The 21,502-nt window shown below is 40.3% G+C and overlaps 1 protein-coding gene across 1 annotated transcript in view; it reads left to right on the top strand.

Annotated features, from left to right (window-relative positions):
• Window positions 1–21,502, top strand: part of MYRFL (myelin regulatory factor like) — a 123,147-nt gene that overhangs the window by 2,419 nt on the left and 99,226 nt on the right. Inside the window, exons 2-3 of the mRNA XM_035002139.1 lie at window positions 4,434–4,528; window positions 9,068–9,253. Of these exons, the coding sequence (XP_034858030.1) occupies window positions 9,208–9,253 (46 nt within the window). The 5' untranslated portion in view covers window positions 4,434–4,528; window positions 9,068–9,207. The remainder of the gene's footprint in view (window positions 1–4,433; window positions 4,529–9,067; window positions 9,254–21,502) is intronic.

Below are 21,502 nucleotides of genomic sequence, written 5' to 3'. Positions count from 1 at the left end.
ACCAACATATAGTACATCATTAGTTTCAGATGTAGTGTTCAATAATTTATCAGGTGCATAATTAGGTGATAGGCATTAAGGAGGTCATGTGATGTGATGAGCACTGGGTGTTTTACACAGCTTTAAGTCATATATATATATTTTTAAAGATTTTATTTATTTATTTGAGAGAGAGAATGAGATAGAGAACATGAGAGGGGGGAGGGTCAGAGAGAGAGGCAGACTCCCTGCTGAGCAGGGAGCCCGACGTGGGACTCGATCCCGGGACTCCAGGATCATGACCTGAGCCGAAGGCAGTCGCTTAACCAACTGAGCCACCCAGGCGCCCTAAGTCATATATTTTTTAAATGAGCTAAGTGTTCAATTAAGTTACAGAAGGACAAAATAAAAGGAAGAGATTACAGAAGTAGAAAACAAGGATGCAATAGAGGCTCAACAAAGTTTTATGTTGACTGAAAAGATGAACAAAGTAGACAAAAATTTCTGTCAATTTTATCATGGAGAAAAAATATACAAATAACCCATACCAGGAGTGAAAAGGGGTATGTCAGTGTAGATACTACAGATATTAAACATGAATATTAAGAACAACATCCCAATATGTTTGAAAATTTAAGGAAAGGGGCAAAATTCCTAGAAAATGTTATATTTTGATTAAAAAGAAATCAGAAACCTGAGCAGTACTATTACTATTCAAGGAGAGCCGTAGTTAAAAATCTTCTCACAAATAAAACTCTAGGTGTAGAGTACTTTAACAAACTTTAAAGAATGTGTTATTCTAATCTTATATGTATTCTTCTGGAGAATAGAACTACTATGTTTCATACATCAAAAACCAATATAACCTTGATAGCAAAACCAGATTGGGACAGTTAATACAAGAAAGGAAGATTATAGGTCCATTTTGTCATGAGTAGATATGCAAAAGCAAACAATGTAACACCATAACCAAGTGGCATTTATCCCAGGAATGCAAAAATGGTATAATAGAGGGGCATCTTGCTGGCCCATTCAGTAGAGCATGCGATTCTTGCTTGACCTCAGGGTCATGAGTTTGAGCCCCACAGTGGGTGTAGAGATTATTTAAAAATTTTTTTAAATGGTATATTAGAAAATGTATAAATCTAATTCACATTTACAGAATAAAAGTGAAAAACCATCTGATCAATAGATGCAGAAAAAATTTAGTAATCTTTTCAGCTTGATGAAGGGTATCTTTAAAAATCTTACAGTAAACACCATCCTAAGGTGGGAAATGTTAGAAGCATTTTCTTTAAAATCAACAATGGAACAAAGATGATTACTGTACTCGTGTTCAAAATTGTACTGTAAATGTTAGTGCAGCAAGATAAGGAAAATAAAGATACAGTGATTGGGAAGGAAAAAAACTCATGGTATGATTGTCTACATAGAAAATAAAGTATTCCATCAAATTATTAGACATAATTGGAGAGTTTAGTAAGGTGGCTAAATATAGGATCAATATATATTTGTGAATTGTACTTTTTATATACAGCCACCGTTAGAAAATAAGATTTTTAAACAGACACCAAACAATTGCAAAAAGAATTCTGAAGTACGTAGTAATCTAACCAAAGATGTGCCAGATCTGGGGAGAGAAATTTATAAAACTTTACTAAAAAAACATTGAAGAGGACTAGAGTGATCTATGTTCATGAGTAGAAGGACAATAGTTTTTTAAAAAATGAAAGTGTAGATTTAGTGCATCTCCAAACTGAATCCCAAAATTTCTGCTAGAATTGACAAACTGATCAAAATTTATGTGGCAAAGTTAGGGATGAAGAATGACCAAGGCACTTCTGAAGAACAAGAAAGGAGGAAGGGTTCATCCTACCAGAAGGACTTTTTATGAAGCTGAAGTATTTAAGAAAGTGTGACACAATGCAGAAATAGAGAAAATGGCCAATGGATAGAATAGAGAGCTCCAAAGTAGACCCACACATATTTATAAATTTCATGGTGTCAGAGAAGACATGGTAGGTCAATGACAGGACTAATCATTAAATGGAGCTGACAAAGGAATATATGAAACGATCTTTTCCTTACACTATACACAAAAAACAACTCTGTTTAAATGTCCTGAAACTGTAGAACTTCTGATGTAGAAAATATAGTTGAAATTATAGGTGAAATATATTTTGAAAATACAGGTGGATACCTTCCTAATCTGCTTCTAAGAACTTCTTAAACTGAAATTGAAAGAAACCATAAAAGGTGACCATGAGAGAAGTAAGTTGTGCTATGTTATAAATTGTTCATTTAGAACTTCTGCCCGTCAAAAGGAGTGTTAAAGCCAAACTACAAGCTATGAGAAGATATTTGCAAAACTCAACCAAAGATAGATTAGTATCCATATATACAGAAATTCTACAAATAAAAAGAACAATGGGAAATGGCTGGAACAGGTCTCTACAGAGTTGGAAGTGCATGTGGACTAATAAACTATTAAATGGTCTTCAATTATTAACAGGGAAAGCAAAGACCACAGTGACAGGGTTAAATTCAACTGGCAAAAATTAAGCCCAATGAAGTCAAATGTTGCAGAGAATTTTAATAAGATTACTCATAAATTGCTGGTGGAAGTGTCAATTGGTATATCTATGTGAAAAAACATTCATTTGAAAAGTTGAACATTCCCCACAGCCTACCAGCTCAGCTTGTAGGTATATACTCAGAGAAATACTTGCACAAAGTGCCCCAGAATGCATCTATAAGAATGTTTTGGAAAAAATCCAAATGTCCAACAGGAGGGTAAAGTGTTGTGTGCTCACATTAGGGACTATCACGTGGTGGGCAAAATGAGTGAACATCAGCTACATGGAGCACAGCACCTTAATATAACATAGATAGGAAAAGCAAAATGCTCAGAAGACTATGACAGAACTTTTCTCGTAAAGTTCAAAAACTAAAACTGAACAATTGTTTAAGCATATATGTGTATATATGTATATAGAACAAAACTATTTTTTAAAAATCCAAATAGTGATAAACCCAAAGTTCAGGATAGGTTACCTCTGGTATGGAGGAGGAAAAGGGAGAGAAGTGGGAGGAACAAATCAAAGAGTAAGTCATTGTTGATGTTCTAGTACCTGGATTAGATGATAGGTTCACTTGTTATGAAAAGTACATAAATGAATGAGGACAATTATGCACAAACCATTGGTGGTGTGTTATGAACCAAGGATTATGATTAGTCCAGTGCTCCTGCATTCAAAAACAAAAAGTAAAACAAGACCTGCTGATGACTTGGATTTGGGAGAGAGGAAAGGAGAGAAGTTGGGTCTGAATCCTAAGCTTTTGGCTTGAGCTATTACTGCATTTATTGAGATGGGGAAATCTGGGATAGGTTCAAATTATGTATGCATGGAATAAGACAAGAACTCAGTGTTTGACATGTTAAGTTTGAGATGCCCATTAAGTGTCAAAATGGAGATATTAAGTAGGTATTGATATACAAGTTCAAATTCAATGATAAGGTCAGGCTAGGTGATACATTTGGGAGTAGTTTAGCTGTGGGATCAGATAGGAGTTTAGGGATACTTTAGAGATGGAGAAGTATGGCACTGGGCCCTGCGTTACCATGACAGTGAGAGAAAAAGCCTGCAAAGAAGACTGACTACAGAGGAGCTAGCAGAAATGGCAAGGCAAAGGAGATGGAATAATTAGTGTGCTGATTAATCTCGGCTCAGGAGAGTATTTCTAGACAGAATTTAATTGCCTAGACTACCAATTCTAAAAAAAAAAAGACTTTTTGATGAATTTCTATAAATAAGTTCAGAGCTGAGGAGAGAGCCTGGCCTAATGGAGAGAAGTTGGATTAGGAGTTGCTCAGGAGAACTGCATTCTCCTGGGGTGGTTCCCAAAACTGATCAGTTAGGCAGGTCACCACTCCTCTCCGGCCTCCTCAATGAAGGCCAAATCAAGTGTTCTCTGTCGTCTGTCTCAGCTCTAGAACAATCCACAACCTTTGACTCGGAATTTACACTGGAAGAACAAAGGTTTGGTTTCTGAACATTGGGGCTCAGCCCTTCAGTGGCAGCCCACCTACCCACTTAGCACCAAGACCATGTGAATTCTGTGTGTTTGTGTTTTGTGCAGCCAGAGTCCTACATGGGTCTGCTTTTATTCAGAGACTTGTTTTTAAAGGTTTTCTTTGTTGTGTTTTTCCCTCAGTAATTTTGACACAATGTGTAAGACAAAGAGGTCAAAGAAGAATTTATATTTGTGTCTAACTTTTGTGCTAGAAAAATAGTTCCATTTTTTTTCATGGAATGCAGTACAGTTACCATCTCATCAGACAACTAAGTTTCTTTGATATAGACACAAATAAGGGCCCAGCAGTGTCTGTTAATTTTTGTACAGAACTTCTAGACAGAATTCCTCATCATTCACACATATTGGGTCTGCTGTAGGTGCTGGAGATACAGCAGTGAGCAAGACAGGTGAGGTCACTTCTCGTGGAGCTCTCAGTTCTGTGAGAAATGGACAAAAGGACTAACATTAAAAGGTAAGTGCTCTAGAGATACTTAAAATGGGGTAATGGGCTAGAAGGGGCATGGATGAATACTCCAGATTGGGTGGTCAGGAAAGGCCACATTAGGAGGTGACATTTGTAAGCTGGGCTCTGACCAGACCCAGGCTTGTGAAGGGAGGCAAGCAGCGAGAGAACTCAAAGCTGGCAGACAGCCCCTAAGGAAGAAACAAACTTGACATATTTGAAAAACAGTAAAAAGACCGAGTGTATAGGTTGGTGTTAGGGAGATTGGTAAGAGAAAACTGGAGAAGGAGGCATGAGTCAGACAATGTAGGTCTTAGTAAGCCATGGTGGGGAATTTGAGGTTTTCTGTGACAGCTTTGGTCACAACTCTATCTGGCTCTTTCTTAGCTCAGCTTTTAAATACTGGAATCCCTAGAGTTTTGCCCTGGGCCTCCTTCTCGTTATCTAAATATTCTTTAGATCATCTCATCTGAGCCCCTGGCTTTGAAAACCACATATCATTTGCATATAACTCTACATCTCCAACCCTGACATCCCTTGCCTAGCTTTGGGCTCTTGTGTCCATTTACCCATTGGCTCCTCTGCTTGGATTTCTAATGGGCATCTCAAACCCAACATTGACACTTAGCCCAGTTGCTTATGCAACGGTCTAGGGCTTGCTCTTGGTTTCTGTCACCACCACCTCCAATCCAATCCATCAGAAAGTCACATCAACTCTGCAAAACACCTTGAATCCTTCCACTTCCCTCCATGTCCACTACTACCACTCATCCAAGCCAGCATCTTTTAAAAACTAAAATAAAAAAATTTACAATACCACAAATGAGCAAAGCTGCTGAAATATAGAATAGAAACCCTAAGAGCCACTCTCCAGGAAGTACAAATCCACATATAATCTAACTTCAAGAGGCGGGACTGTGGTATGGGTATGAGAATTCTGGAGCTATAGATCTCAGGGACAGACTTGAGAGAGACAAAGTCCCCATCATTACATTCCCAATTTGAGAGACATCATCAGATTTTACCTATTTATTTTTGGAGTTATCTAGGAAACATCAGTACCCAAATGTCTAAACCACAGCTATATTAGATTACTGCTCAAGAAATGAATCTCCATCAAATCTGTGCAAAATGGGGATGCCCAATAGGATTGGGAGATGTTAGAGACATAAAGACCATAATCAAGCAAATATGGGTGGTATTTTTTATTCTCTGAGAGGGAGAAACCTTAAACCCCCGTTGCAACCAGCTCATTGTGCCTTCAGCTGTGTGTTCTGGACGCATTAATTAATACAGATATATTTTCCAGCCCTTCCGACAACTTTCTTCTAGATTCTCTTGACCTTCCTCAAACCATGTTGGTGGTCATAGGTTAGACTCTCACCCGGAAGTTGCAAATCTCAGTCCTGCAGGCTGAATCATGTTTTCACCTATGTGCTATTTGTCCTTGACAATGTTTTGGTTTATTTTTACCTTTGATTTGTTTCTGAACGAATTAGTTGCATCATTTAAAAATGAGATTTAAAATTAAAATTTGCATTTCTAGCTTCGCTTTTAAAATTGGCCATTTTGACAACACTGAATCCACATTCTTCGAGGAAGTTGAGTGATTCTACTTGTTGGATGGCTTCCACCCTTTAGCAGGGCCTGTAGCCTCTGTTTGCTCTATGCCCCACCACCCCTGTCTTCCTGACACCAAGACTAAAGGGTCACTTCTCAGTTATTGATATACTTACATGCTTGGTTTTTGCTTATGTTGACCCATTGTACTCACTTACCTGCCTGGCCCGGGGAAGTATTGGAGCTTGGGACCCTATTTTAACCTTTGCTTCTCAGCCCATTACCTGGAATCTAATTTCTTCCCCTCTTATGTTTCTGCTCACTCATTACTCTGCTGCTGAGAATGTGAGGTATTTGGGTGAACTGTTGGATAGGATCCTCTATCACCATTGGGCAGTGAATACAGTGTGATGACTTACTCCCAACGGCCTCCAGAAAACATGGCTCGGAACTTAGAGTCTAGATTTAGCCCTGGGCTACACGTTTTCGGCATCTTAATTCATATTGTACCTAAAGGCATATATTTAAAAATATCATTTGACCTCTTCCTTGCTCTGCACATCCAATCAGTAGCCAATTTTGGATTCTATACCATCTTCAGGCTTTAATACTGGTCTAACTTTGTTACTGCCCTAACCAACACGTTCCAACACAGCTCTCTTTCAAGTTAGATTTAATTACATTTGTGCATGACCACTACCTAAATAGAAATCATCAACAGAGAGTATAAATATGCCTGGAATCAGATGTAGCCCAGGATTCAGAATCTACCCACTCTACCCTAAGAGCAGCTCTCCAGGAAGTACAAATCCGACCTGTTTGCCACCTTTTCTCTCCACGAGGCCCACACCGCCACAGCTGTTTCTGTGAACACTTACGTTGTTTCAGTCTCTTCCAATTTCAGCTTAGTGACACCCCCTAGATTAAATAAATCTATACTTCCTCTGTTCTCTTGAGATGTTTTCCCCAGGCCTTATCAGCGTCTGCCTTGAGTTATAGTTCCTTGTGTTTTTTGCACGCCCTACATTTAAACCTGGGGAGGGCAGGGACCATTATTTACTCATTTTTTCTTTCCTGCACCCAGCAGAGAGTTTAACACAGGTTGAACTGAAAAAAAAAAAAAAAAAAAAAGAATTCATTAAGCAACTTAATGACTTGTCCTTGAAGGTCTGGGGCCCAATATGACCTTCAAAGTAAGATTTTAAGCCTCTCTCTCTTTTCCCCCGCCCCAATATAGAATTACCTTGCTTGTTTTCTTTTTTTTTTTTTTTTAAAGATTTTATTTATTTATTTGAGACAGAATGAGAGACAGAGAGCATGAGAGGGAGGAGGGTCAGAGGGAGAAGCAGACTCCCCGCCGAGCAGGGAGCCCAATGCGGAACTCGATCCCGGGACTCCAGGATCATGACCTGAGCCGAAGGCAGTCGCTTAACCAACTGAGCCACCCAGGCACCCACCTTGCTTGTTTTCAAGGATCAGTTTATATGTGTGGAGTTTTAAAATACTTATTAGGAAGCATACCACGTCACCTATACTAATTTTAACAATAATGAAGCAATCAGACAAATCCAGACTGTGGGACATTCTATAAGACAATGGGCCTGGATTGTTAAAAAAGTGTCAATGTCATAAAAAGCCACACAACTAAAAATGACAAGAGTGTTCTATATCTCTAAAAGACATAACCAAAGGCAATGCATGAACATTCACTAGATCCTTGATCAGAAAACAAAAAGTCATGGGCGCCTGGGTGGCTCAGATGGTTAAGCGTCTGCCTTCGGCTCAGGTCATGATCCCAGGGTCCTGGGATCGAGTCCCGCATTGGGCTCCCTACTTCTTGGGAGCCTGCTTCTCCCTCTGCCTCTCTCTCTCTGTCTCTCATGAATAAATAAATATAATCTTTAAAAAAAAAAAAGAAAACAAAAAGTCATAAAAGATATTTTGGGGACAGTGGGATTAACACTAATGAGATATTAGTATTAGATTTATATTACATTTCTTGGGTATAGTAATACTGTGATTATGTGGGAGAATGTCCTAATTTGTTAGAGGAGACACAGAATTATTTCTGGGTAAAATGTCAAGGTGTCAGCAACTTATTTTCAAATGGCTCAGCCAAAAATGTATATAGCAAAAGAGAAAAAGCAAAAGTGGGAAAATATTGGTAATTAGTAAATCTGGATGAAGAGTAAGTGGGTATTTATTTCATGGTACTATCCTTGCAGCTTTTCTATAGGTTAAAAACTTTTTCAAGATAAAATGTTGGGGGAAAAGTGAAAAGGAAGGGACTAAAAGAGACAATTTAATTTCCTAATTGTATTCTTAGGCTATTATTAAGTAAATTAATAGTTGAGCAGGAAAGCAAAACTTTTATATTTAGGAGTGAAACCAGCTAAAATGAACTGTATATACTCAGTTTTAAGAGTTACTGAATCAAATGCAGTTTTGTTGCTCATTAGAGAGGCTTCTCATACTTTATACTTTCAAAGAAAATAAAATCTGGAGGAGATAGACTAGATGTGTATCAAAGGAATTTAAGTTTTCACTGTGATTAAATTTGGAAATACTTCACCAATCCTAACTTTTCATTAGCACAAGCCTGTTTAAATGATCTACTATTCAAGATCTCTATAAAAGCGAATATGTTGATTTCTCTAGGTAAAACACACACACAAACTCTATATTTGCCTGGTTATGGCTAAATTGATCTGGTTGATAGAGGGGGAGATATAAATATATTGTTGTAAAAGGACAAATAAGAGATAAGACTATTTATTGCCCATTTATGTAATTACATGTGTCACTAAGGACAAAGGTCCTTAAAACAAAGACGAAAGGCAGAGTAGAAACAGTTCCCTACAGTAAGATAGATGGATTTGTTACCACTTCCCTCTTCATGAATTTTTTTTTTTCCTGCATGGTCACATATTCTGGTTTTATAAACATTTTGAGAACCTAACCATCTTTCTGGACACAATTTGTTGGCAGAAGATAGGCTTCGCTCCAATAAAAAGAAAATGAAGATTTTTCAAGAGCATTCATAGGCTTCAAGTCGAGAGGACAGCACTTACTTCCTGAGCTCTGAGAAACCGTGTTCTGGGAGGAAGTATTACTAGGACCCCAGCACCATGGATATGTTAGGGGAAAATGAGGCCCTGCAGCAGTTCTTCGAAGGTAAGAGGCCAGTTTTCAACATGCACTTCCTGCTTCTGAGAAATGCCTCTGCTCGTGATCACTGTTTCACCTTTTTGGAATTCACTTAGACTTGGCCTTGGAAGAAATGCTATCATACTAACTGGCCTAAAATTGGAAGTGGAGGTTTATTTGCTGTGTTTGTAGCAACAGTCAATGGTAGTGATTTAAAAGAACACAGGATTTCCATCTTCTAGCTTGGTTGTTAAAAGAATCACAGGGTCAGCATATCTATGTTCCTAGTGTTTGTTTCTGTCCTGTGCTAGATTATATTTCTTCTAATCCCCTATGTTTCAAAAATTGCAGGTTTGTCTTGTCTCTAAAGTTATTGAATATAGCACAAGAAAGATGTAAGATGTTATTAAGACAGTTTTTCTCTGAGTATAGTTAAATATAAAACAGCAAAGGAACACCTCCTCCCCCTTTACATTTTTGTTTTTCACAACACTTTATTTTTTTTTAAGATTTTTTTTTTTATTTAAGAGAGAGAGAAAGAGCACAAGCTCAAGCAGGGGGAGGCAGAGGGAGAAGCAGACTCCCTGCTGAGCAGGGAGCCTGATGCGGGGCTTGATCCCAGGACCCTGGGATCAGGACCTGAACCCAAGGCAGACACTTAACTGACTGAGCCACCCAGGCACCCCTCACAACACTTTAAAAATGTGCAACTGAATAATGATTTGTTTTTGAAGGGACAGGCATATTACAGCAATAAGTACTTTTTCCCCAAAGGAGAGGCATACTATAGGACATGGTTATACAGATTTTTTTCCTTCTAAAAATCTGAACTGGCAGTAAAGCTCCTCATATTTAGTGGGGTTGATGTTCCCATGGTGGGTCTGTTGAAAATGTCAGCAAGGACTTGCCATCAGAGACCTCAGTGCGGCTTTGGTGTTTCATCAGCCATGGTCAGACGTCCACGTGAAGGGAACTGTGACCATAGCTTTTACACATTTGAAAGTTATTTCCCAGGAGGAAATAGGAGAATTGAGGGCAGACCTGTTTATTCACAGAATGCAGAGGGCAGTTTGCAGCATATTGAGAAGTGCTTTTGGCATTTCTTGTGATTAGTAGAGTGCCTGACAAATTCTGGATATTAAAAAGTTGAATGGAATTGACCCAACACCAAATAGTATCAAATGCAGAATGATCATACCCAAGAAGTAGTGAGATTCTAGGTCACCATCAGAAGGAATCAATACAATATGGTGGTTTCGGTGGCTTGGATTTTGCCAGAAGTGACAAGAAGAAATGTAAGACCAAGAGAATTATCACATTATCTCAGTCGTGACCCATCCCATTGGGTATTCGGTCTCTGACAGTGGCCAAATCAGTGTGCCAACCTGGGCCAGGTTTTGCACACATTAGGCACACTAATGTAGTTTGATTGCTATTGCCTGATTTTATAGTCTGTGAAACTTTCATTCTAGTAGTGGGTAGCAAGCTCTAAGCTACAGTTACATACGCTTTATTTTAGGGAAACCACCAATTCATTTTATAAAAGCATAAAATCCACTTGATTTCCTTCTAGAGCGGGAGAAGACCTAAAAAGTTAATCTGGTCTACCTTCTGTTTTTGGGAAGTTCTGTTATACCTATAGGATTCCTAGACTCTCTTTGTCTTATTTTCAGGGTCTCTAGGGATACAGTTTCCACGAGTCTTCTCTGTAGCTTGCTAAAATATCTGATTATTATTTTAATAGTATTTTTCTTAGCTTAAACCAAACTCTGTTGCTCCATTTGAAGCCTTCTTTTTTTTTTTTTAAGATTTCTTTTTTTTTTTTTTTTCTTTGACAGAGAGAGTGATAGTGAGAAAGAGAGCACAAGCAGGGGGAGCGGCAGGCAGAGGGAGAAGCAGGCTCCCTGCTAAGCAAGGAGCCCAATGCAGGACTTGATCCCAGGACCCCGGGATCATGACCTGAGCTGAAGGCAGACGCTCAACCAACTGAGACACCGAGGCACCCCTGAAGCCTTTCTTTTCATGAGGGATCAGTCATTTCTCCTCATTTTTAGAAATAAAAAAATAAAGGCAGTAGCTTAAGTGATTCCCTTCCCCCTGAAAACTGCACAGCTAGTTGTCAATTTCTTATCACCTCTGCCATTCAGCAAATATTGAGCACCTACCATGTGCCCAGTCCAACGACCACCTCTTCTAAATGGTAGCTTGTAGGGCTTTGAAGTCCTTCCCTTAGATCCTAGTGATTCCTTTCTCAAATATTCCTTAGAATGAGGACAGCAAAAGTAGATCTTAATGAGGAGAGCCAACTGTTGCATGTCATGCTCCTGTTGATGTATCAGCTCTTCTTCTTTTTTTTTTTTTCCTTAGAGAGGGAGAGGGAGGGCAGGGGCCAAGGGAGAGGGAGAGAGAGAATCTTAAGAAGGCTCCATTCCCAGCATGGAGCCTGTCAAGGAGCTCGATCTCACAACCCTGAGATCATGACCTGAGCTGAAATCAGGAGTTGGCCACTTAACCGACTGCGCCACCCAGGCGCCCCTATCAGTTCTAATTAACTGCAATCTTATATAAAAAAAAATCAAGGTCTGAAAAATCAAGAAAAGTTCTGGCTATTTGTTACCTAGCTGAAAGCTATTTTTCTCTGTTTCCTCAGGCCCTTCATTCTAAGAAACTAAGCCTTAAATGCATTTTTCCCTATGAACATGTTGGGTTGGGGTACCTGGCTGACTCAGTTGGTAGAGCATGCTACTTTTGATGTCAGGGTTATGACTTTGAGCCACACATTGGGCATAGAGATTACTTAATAAAAAAAATTTTTTTTAAGTATCTGGATTGGGGCACCTGGGTGGCTCAGTCAGTTAAGCGTCTGCCTTCGGCTCCAGTCATGATCTTGGAGTCCTGGGATGGAGCGCCACGTTGGGCTCCCTGCTCAGCATGGAGTCTGCTTCTTGCTCTGCCTCTGCCCCTCCCCGCTTGTGTTCTCTTTCTCTCTCACTCTCTCTCTCAAATAAATAAGTAAAATCTTTAAAAAATAATAGAATAAAAAAGATCTGGATTGACAATATCATTTTCAATTAAATGGTCTTGAGTGTCAAAACTCATGATGATCTTAGTTTTTATTTTAAACTTCAGATGTGCCTAAATCTTTATGATGTGTGTCAGGAAAATGGCAAGAACAAAGGGTGGTTTCAGGTAGCTGGCAATTCTAATTCCCGGTCTTCCACGGATGCAATAGGCCAATTAAAGCAGAGGAAGATCAGATATTCTAGGGATCCCAACATCCTCTGGAAACTGATACCATGTGACATGTTTGGCTTTTTCAAGAAAGCTGGTACCATTGCCAAGAGAAAGGTTGTCAGAAGAGAAGCACATTATTTTATTTATAATAACTAAAACTTGGTTACAAGCTAAATTTCTAATAGTGGTGGATTAATTAAATGAATTATGGTTTTTCCATATAACGGAATATTTTATAACTATAAAAATGATGTAGATAAGGAAAAATGTTCACTATATAGAGGGGGAAAGTAGGTTATAAATTGATATATACAATTGAATGTTATATATACATATCTATATATACATATATATATATAACTTCCCAGAACAAAGTTTGTTAAAACTGATTTGAAAACAGTTAATATATATACATACATGCTGACACATATATATAGAAACAACTGGATGAATACTCTTCAAGTATTAATAGTTGTTATCTCTTAGTGATAGGAATATGGGGATTTTCATTTTCCTCTTTATACTTTATTATCTAAGCGCTTCATAATTGAAATGTATTATGTTATAATCAGGTTATGTTAACTAGAGGAGAATGAGTTTAATTCAGCAAAACTCTTCTGTTTAAGATCCATGTATAAAGAAAAAATTTTAAAAGCCTTTGATACAGACGAAAAAGATTATGGACATCTTCCCTAGAAAACCATGCCTAGATCACATCCTTCTGGACTATCAGATTCTGTGGGATTTATACCTTTCATTGTCTTAGAGCTATTTTAAAACTCTGTACATTGTAGATAACTGATATTCATGTAAATGATTTTGTCTATAGATATGCAAATGAATTTGATTTTAGGGGGAATCAACAGATCTGGTAAAAGCCAGTTTTGCATTTACTTGTAAATTCATTCCATGGCATAGATAGATACATGTGTTGCAGATCTAGATCTAGGTCTGCTGTCTGAATTCTCCTTGAGCCAGTTGTAACATCTTCCTGCTTCCTTCATTAATTCGGTAGTTAAGTGGCCCCTGAGTTGCGCAGTCAGTTCAGCGTCGGACTCTTGATTTCGGCTCAGGCTGTGATCTTGGGGTTGTAGGATTGAGCCCCATGTCAGGCTCCACGCACAGCAGGGAATCTGCTTCTTTCCCTCTCTCTCTCCTCCTCTCCCTCGGCCCCTCCCTCTGCTTGTACTCTCTCTCAAACAAATAAATCTTTTTTAAAAAATTAGGTAGTTAAGTAAAATCTTTGATGTGTATTCATCTTATATTTGTATGAAAGTCATGATTTTATCTTTAAAAATAGATATCCTTTAATACTTGAAAAGTTTTAAGTTTGTTAACTTGGACACTTTATCAATTTCACCTTAAGTTTGAACCAGATTAATAACAATATTTATTATACATTTACCATGTGCCCAGCACCATGCTATTCACTTTACGCTCATTATTTCATTTAATTCTTAAAACAACTCTCTGGGTAAAAAGGAATAAGCAAATGAAATGCAGTAAATCTCATTCTTCTGTTTACTTCATTTTTTTTTTTTTTTGAAAGCTGTGACTTCACATTCTTAATTTGTTTCCTTATGGGTATTTTTGGGGGGCTACCTTGATATCAGAGGAACTCATCTTTTATTTCCAGGCTTTTAGAACACTTTATAAAAACTGATTTGAGAAGAATATTTAATTGTTCATTGTATTTAATCTTTAAGAAGGAAGTCTCTTGAATTTAGAACCTATTTAGCTCTTCCTCTTGGTCATGTCCTGAAGTAGGTTCTCAAACACTTGTTGGCTTATCACAAAAGCAAAAGAGGAGATTCTTGCCCTGACTGAGTGGAGTGGGAAAAACCACATAGTAAGAGCAGATAACAATGAGAAGCACAAGAAAGGCACTGGTCCACTGAAACTCCAGCACACTCACTGAAGTTTGGGGAGCAGGTGGCTTCTAGAACCCGAAGTGGTGGACAGGCAGGAACCACCCAATGGCTCCTGAGATCTAAGAGGAAGAATGGTCCATTTAGGAAGCAGCTGTCAACAAACTTCCACATAGTTTTTGCCCCCATCTCTCTGCTTAAGATTTAAATTGCTAGGTAGCTGTTATTAAATGAGAGTTGTAGGGATGTAGGGTAGGCAAAAACATCTGCTGCCCATGAATTGTACAGGGATACCATGGAGGGGCCAAGTGTTCAGGAAAATGGGGAAAATGCTGAACTCTGGAACAGTGACTCAAGTGCCCAGCCCCCATGGGATGGATCTAGAAAAGCTTCCAAGGAAGGTAAGCAGAATTGTTGAGAAGAGTGATGTCGCTCAGAAAAGTGCCTATATGCATATAGTAGACACTCAGTAATATTAATAGAATAAATGAATGAAAGAACTGTGCAAAAGACTATTCTAGTCCACAAAGAGTGACTGAACTCTAGGTTTGGAGAACCCAGCAAGTTCAAATATAGGAAGAAGGAAAACTTGCCCAGTAAGTGGAAAGTTCCAGTGAATAGAATAAACAGAAGCAGAGCAAAGTGTTGCCAGTTGATGGAAAGCCTCAGATGAATGGTAAATGTATTCGGTGGTCCTGGCATATTATTTCTCCAAAAGTGAAACCAACTCTAACTGGTGGATGACTCTGACTTCCTGAGAGGCATCAGAAGCTCCGAACAGCTCCCAGCAGTGGAGAAGGCTGAAGCTGCAGTGTCAGGGCTGACCCGGGACAAGGCTGTCTTGTGCAGAAAGGGTATCTTTGGCATCAGGCCAGTCTCTCAATTCTTTGTTTTTCTTTCACGTTGGGACCACCACTTTCTCACCCTCCCAGCACCCTATGCCCTCTTCTTTCTGTGCCAATAAAACCTGGGCTTGCACGGAAGGTACAAACAGCAAATGATCTGATGTCATCACACATCTCTATAGAGTCTTGCGCACCATGTGCTTTCATAGGACATGAAGATGTTTTGATCAAATGAGTCAAAAAAGTTTACATATCTAAACGTAGGATTGGTTGCTCTCTAATGGTGGAATTTTAGACGTTGTGTCCTGGCAACATCCTGTGGTTATTATTGTAGGACTGTTTTTTATTGAGCATTTACTATGTGCTGGGTATAGAATTTTAGTTAGGAACATGGATTCTGAGTCAGTCATCTTCGATGTGAATCCTGGTTCTGCCATTTATTGCCTCTCAGTTGATGGAGAAGTAAACCTCTTCAGGTCTTAGTTTCCTTATTTATAAAATGCGGATAACTGTATTATCCCAAAATATGGTTGTAAAGGGCTATGCCTGGCACAGAGAGCTCAATTAATGTTAGCTATTATTATTCTTGTTGTTACCTTGTTATTGTTTTCTCTGTGTAAGGTCAGAGCAGCCCTGTGAGGGATTTTTATCCTCCCAGGAGAATCAGAAGGCTGGTGGATGTTAACTTGCTTGAGGGTCATCCAGGTAGGTAGTATGTGGATACGAGTTCCTCATGTGTCCCTTTCCTTTATTTAATCAGCCACTCAAAGTGAGCCAGGTGCTGCATTCCTGGCTAGGGATTCAGTGGTGAACAAGCAGAGTCCTTGTCCTGAAGCAGCTCCTCTTCTGGCTGAAGAATGAAGACAATGAAGAGATAAGCAAGTAAATAAAATGACTTCAGAGAGTCATTAATTATGAAGAAAATAAAACCAGATAGTTGTGTGGAAAGAGACTGAAGGGAGAGTGGGTTACATAAGCTCAGGTAATCAGGAAATCTTCTGAGGAGGTGGCATTCCAGCAAGTCGTCCACCAGGGGTAGGATTGCTGGTCAGTGCTGTGTCCGTGTGAGACTTGTGTTCAATTACTTTAAGTGAGGTCAGTCACTACGTTTGTATGATTTTCTCAGCAGTATTCAGCCACTTAAGTGCAGGCTTGGGGCAGGAGAAGAATTGGATTTTTACAAAGTTGAGGTTTTCCCAGGTGAGTCCCACAGATGGAGAGAAGGGAAGAGAGTGACTAGTCTTTGCAAGGGAGTAATTGGAGTGACAGGCCCTGACATCTAAGCTGGCTAAGAAGGGAAGGGGGAGTCGTAGGGGGTGAGGAGGTGAGGAGGTGTGGAAAAGTGGCAGGAAGGTTCATGAAGGAGGGATCCCAGTGGGTGAAATGATTAGAGTAGAGACATAAGTGTCACTGAGTGATAAGCTGGTCAGAGAATACAGCCCTTGGGACTGAGACTTCAGAGGATGGTGCAGTTACTGGCTTGACGCCAGGTTTTCGCAGCGCACCATGACAGGAGGTGTCTGAGAGGAGGTGGAGGAAAGGTAGTAGGAGGTAAGGAGTTTAAGAACCCGAGAGGCTGGCAGAGCGTCGGGGGGATGTGGAGGCCCCCAGCAGTGATGGCGAGAGTGGTGTTGCAGAGAGGAAGAGAGGGAAGCCCATGCCCAATGTCCAGTGAGACAGGAATAGTGAGTGAGCGAGAGTTTGCTAGACGGGACTACCAGGAGGGGGCCTGGTCATCTGGCATGTGCTTCATTTGAAGAAGGGAGGAGGAAAGCTAGTCTGAAAGTAGCAGAAGAGCAAGGGGGACACCTCCCCTTCTCAGCCCCCAGGAACATGTGGGAGAACCTTTATTTGAGATGTTCTGTAATTTAACCAGTTCTTATTGCTGGACATTTGGGCTTGTTCTAGTTTTTTTTTTTTTTTACCTGTTCTACATATACTGTGATCAAATTTCCCCCCAAACCCTTAGTTGTTTACTTTGTATGAATCTCCTCAAAATAGAGTTACTGGCATATAGAATTTTTTTTTTTTTAATTAGCTCTTTGGTAAGTATTGCCGAATTATCTGCTAGGAAGTTTTTTTAAAAATCAGTCTGTAGACTGTCCCTATCACTGCTGTCTGATATTCATTTTCATTTTTTTACTAAAAAAGATACTCTATGCCCAGAGTCCTTAACCTGGGATGAGATTCAGGGGGACTCGAAGCCTCTGACACTGAGTGGAAATAGGTGTTTGTGTAGGCTAATACGTCAGCGGAAGCCTCCTTACTTTTCATCAGATGCCTCGTGAGGTCTGTGACTCGGAAGAGCTGAGGGACCCCTGCTCTGGTCTCAGGCTGTTGGCGGCTTCTCTCACTTGCCCCTCCTGAGGGATCCCGAGCCTGGAGCCTCCCACGATGGAGAGGATGCCCTTCGAACTAGGGAGAAGATCCTAGACTGCGGCATGTTTCAACAATTAGAGTCTAGAAACTTAGAGATTCTACTTAAAACGTTGTGAAGAGATGGGAAAGGGAGATAGATGACACGATTAAGAGCAGTAATGAAAATAGTTAATGGTTTCACCTCTATACTCTGAGTTGTCACCGTATCAGAAAACACTTAGACCAAAGTGATACTGTAACAAAAAAGGGAGGGAATTCTTAAAAGTCTGCTCTCAGTTTTATTGTTGAGTATAGGAAAATCACCAGAAAAAGGTGATCATTTCCTTTGCCCTGGGCTTGCTGTGCCAGAAGTACTTGAAGAAAGGCTTCCAGGGGCCCAGTCTGCTAGGAGGAAGCTCTTGGCAGTGGATCAACGTTTGTTGATTATTTGTGCCTAGCCTACTTCTAAAAAGATTCAGGGAATACTTTACATTACATAATACCTTAAAAATTGATGTAATAAAGTCAATACAAGGGAGTGGAGAGGGTAGTAAAACATCCTGGGGGGGTGTGAATAATAGCAAAATTCAGGTATCAGTGGGTCAGCGAGGAGATTTAATTCTCTTTTCTCAACTCTAACCCTCCTTCCATTCACTTCTCTTTCATCACCAAACTCTGAAAAACACCCACTCTATTCTTCACATCCTATTTGCTTTTCAACCCAATTTAATCTGGCTTCTGCTCTGACTTGCTCTTCTGGAATTTCTCCTAATGGCTAGATTGCATTAAAAAACCTTCGGCCCTGATCCTCCTGGCGGTGTCTCTGGGATTTGTCACCATCGCCCATTGTTCACTCGTGGAAGCTTTATCCTGTTTGATCCACTGGCATCTTCTTTCCTGGTTCTCCTTCAGCCTCTGTGTCCTCTTGGGTGCTTTCAGTAGTTCGCCCCCCTCCTTGTCTGCCCACAAGTCCCGTTTCAGAAACTCTCTTATTTGAACACCAAAGCTTACCCTGAGTGGGCATTCCCATGGATCAGCATATCCCAGACTCTATTGCCAAGTTCCAGACCTAGACTGATAGCTGTTTAAAGTACATATGTATGTGCTGAAGTGTCCCTCAGTTTTCCCAAATCCACCCATTTGGAGTGGAACACATTAACCTTCTCCTCTCTGATTTCAATCTTCACTGCCTCCTGGGTTCCCTTCACTCTCCAACAAACCCCCCAAACTAGAAACTGGGGTGCCACTCTTGAAGACTCCTTCTATACTCTATAGCTAATCATTTATCAAATTGTTGCTTCCGCCTTAGAAATGTCTTTCAGCTGCAACCTCCCCTCTGTTCAAACATTTCATCTCTTACAAGAGTCTCCTAACTTCTGTCCTTGTGCTGACCACCTTCCATTTTGCTGTTGACTCATGTGGATGCCATTGCTTAAACATTTTCTGTTGGATCTCCTTTGCCTGAGCTTAGCATAATTGTCCCAAGATAACATTCCAGGTGTCCTTATCGCAGGGGACTCCTCCATACTCATATCTATTACAGATGGTTTGATGTAAGTGGTTAAGGGCATACTCCAGGGCCAGAGTTCTAATCTTGACTCTGCCCCTTGCTAGCTGTGTGATCTTCGTCGAGTTCATCTCTCAGTGTCTCAGTTATGTATCTATCAAACTGGAACACTACTGGTACCTGTCTAATAGGCTTTGGGAAGGTTACATGATGCGGTATACATGAGGCTCAGAACAGTCCCTGGATTACCATTATGTTTGCTATTACTATTATTATCTTCTGTATTGTTCTTACTATTATCTATACCCCAGCCTCACAGCTTTTCATGGTTTCTTGAATGCATCCTGCCCTTTCATAACACTGGATCTTTGACTGTGCCCTCTACCCACAATGCACTTTCCTACTTCTTTCTCCAGCAAACTTCCCTGGGCTAAGTTAGAAGCAAAATTCTCCATGCTTCTCCAGCACTTTGTGCACATCTTTGGATGCGCATCCTTTACATTAAAGTTCAATTTCTTGTTTTGCATGTCTTTCTCCCACAGAGGATACTGTAAGCATCTCCGTGTGAGGATTTGCCTTTGTCTAGTTCATCTCTGCAGGCTCACTGTCTTGCATGTTGCAGTTACGTAGATGTTTGTTGAATGTGTGTTAAGTGAGTGAGATTCTTGACCAGAATTTCTGGTGGGGAAGCAGGGGCCTTTTTTGCATTATACATAGTTGTTCAGTTTGTGCTCATTTTCTCACAGATATTTTAATATCCAGACCAACTCTGGAGAGGAAATCACAGCTCCTCATCGAAGTTTGTTATGTGGATTACTCTTGGATCTGTGATCTATAGTAGGGATCTTCCTCTAGTGTGGTAACTCTGTTCTCCTTAAAAGGAACTATTAGTGGGAAGGGAATGAAGGTGGTGTGGTGCTCAGTAGAAAACATGGCAGAGATGCTAACTGGGGATGGAGAGATTCAAAATCCAAGTCTCTTTATGACAGGTTCAGCCTTTAACTCAAACTGGGCCATGAACTGTGAATCAGAATCAATACTTAGAAGTCATCAGGAGACTTCTGGAGTCTAACAGAGGAGTGGACGCTGCAATCCTGAGCAAAAATAAAGGCCCAGGGGCGCCTGCGTGGCTCAGTCAGTTTTGTGTCTGACTCTTGAGCTCAGCTCAGGTCTTGATCTCAGGGTCATGAGTTCAAGTCCCATGTTGGGGTCCATTCTTGGTGTGGAGCCCACTTTAAAAAAAAAAAGGTCCAGACACCAGGAAACACAGTCAAGGTAATGGCCCTGGGAGTTTGCAGGAATGATCTTGGGGGATTGTCTGATTACACGTCTTTCCCACGTTTTACAGGCCACCTGTATCACCTCTGGAAATCAGGCACCATTACAAATCACACACATTGACCTTGAGCTCCTTTCTCCAATCTGCATGTGTGGTGATGAGTGACATAGTGGTTAGAGCACAGGCTTTGCATCCAGATTGCCCACCTCTACCACGGACTTATGATGCAGCCTTGGCAAATGACTGGGTCTCTCTGAGACTGTGTGCTCAGCTAGCAAGCGAAGTAGGTATTTCACAGGAGAGGAGTGAGAATTGAGTAAGATGATAGAAGCAAAGGGCTTTGCATGGTGCCTGACGCACAGTTACTGCCCAGTGAAGTAGTATTATCAGTAACCTCTAATTAAGAAAATGTTTATTCTTTTAAAGGAGCTCCCTGAAGCAGCCCGTGATCAGTCAGAAAACCACTACCCTGTAATGAGCCCTTGACTTTATGGGAGACACTGTACTAAACCCTTAGTATTAATTCTTAATTTGCACAACAAAATGGACAAGAAGGTAATGTCATCACCACTTCATAGATGAGGAAAGAGATTCAGAGGTTTGCATCTTGCGCACAGTTGCACAGCTGTTACGTCTGAGAGCTTGGAGCTAGACAGAAGCCTGTCTTTCTGGAGGCTTGTGCCCCTAGTCACTCTGCCCAGTGTTTTCTAAGCAGGTTGCGGAGGAACATCTATAGACTTGAGCTGTGGAACTCACGGCTCCTGTTCAGATGACCAGGACGTGTGTGTGTGTGTGTGTGTGTGTGTGTTGTGTGACAGTTTGCCAATTTGCATGTAATTCCATTCCATAGATGAAATTATTCTGGAGCATGAGTGGTTGGTACATTAGTGCCATCTGGCTTTTTTTTTTTTTTTTTTTTTTGCCAAGCCCAGCTCCAGTGTCATCAGATGTGGTAGAAAGGCAATAGTTTATGTTTGTAGAGCAGGCAGCTACAGATACTCCAAAGATAAGGCTACCAATAAGAATGCAAAGATAGAAGAACAGCAACCCTGGCCTGAGGAACTGCTCGGTGCAAGCCAAACATCTATAGAGGGGATTTAGGCAGCGGGGTTGCTCAGAAGTGTAGTAGAAAATGCTAACTCTCCAACGTGGCTCTTTTGGTAACCAGAGTCAGGACAAAAGGTC

This window comes from Mirounga leonina, unplaced genomic scaffold (assembly GCF_011800145.1).
Source record: "Mirounga leonina isolate KUSES-001 unplaced genomic scaffold, KU_Mleo_1.0 Mir_126, whole genome shotgun sequence".
Classification (NCBI taxonomy): domain Eukaryota; kingdom Metazoa; phylum Chordata; class Mammalia; order Carnivora; family Phocidae; genus Mirounga; species Mirounga leonina.
The sequence above is the reverse complement of the archived record's forward strand: the minus strand, read 5'-3'. Positions and strand labels throughout refer to the sequence as shown.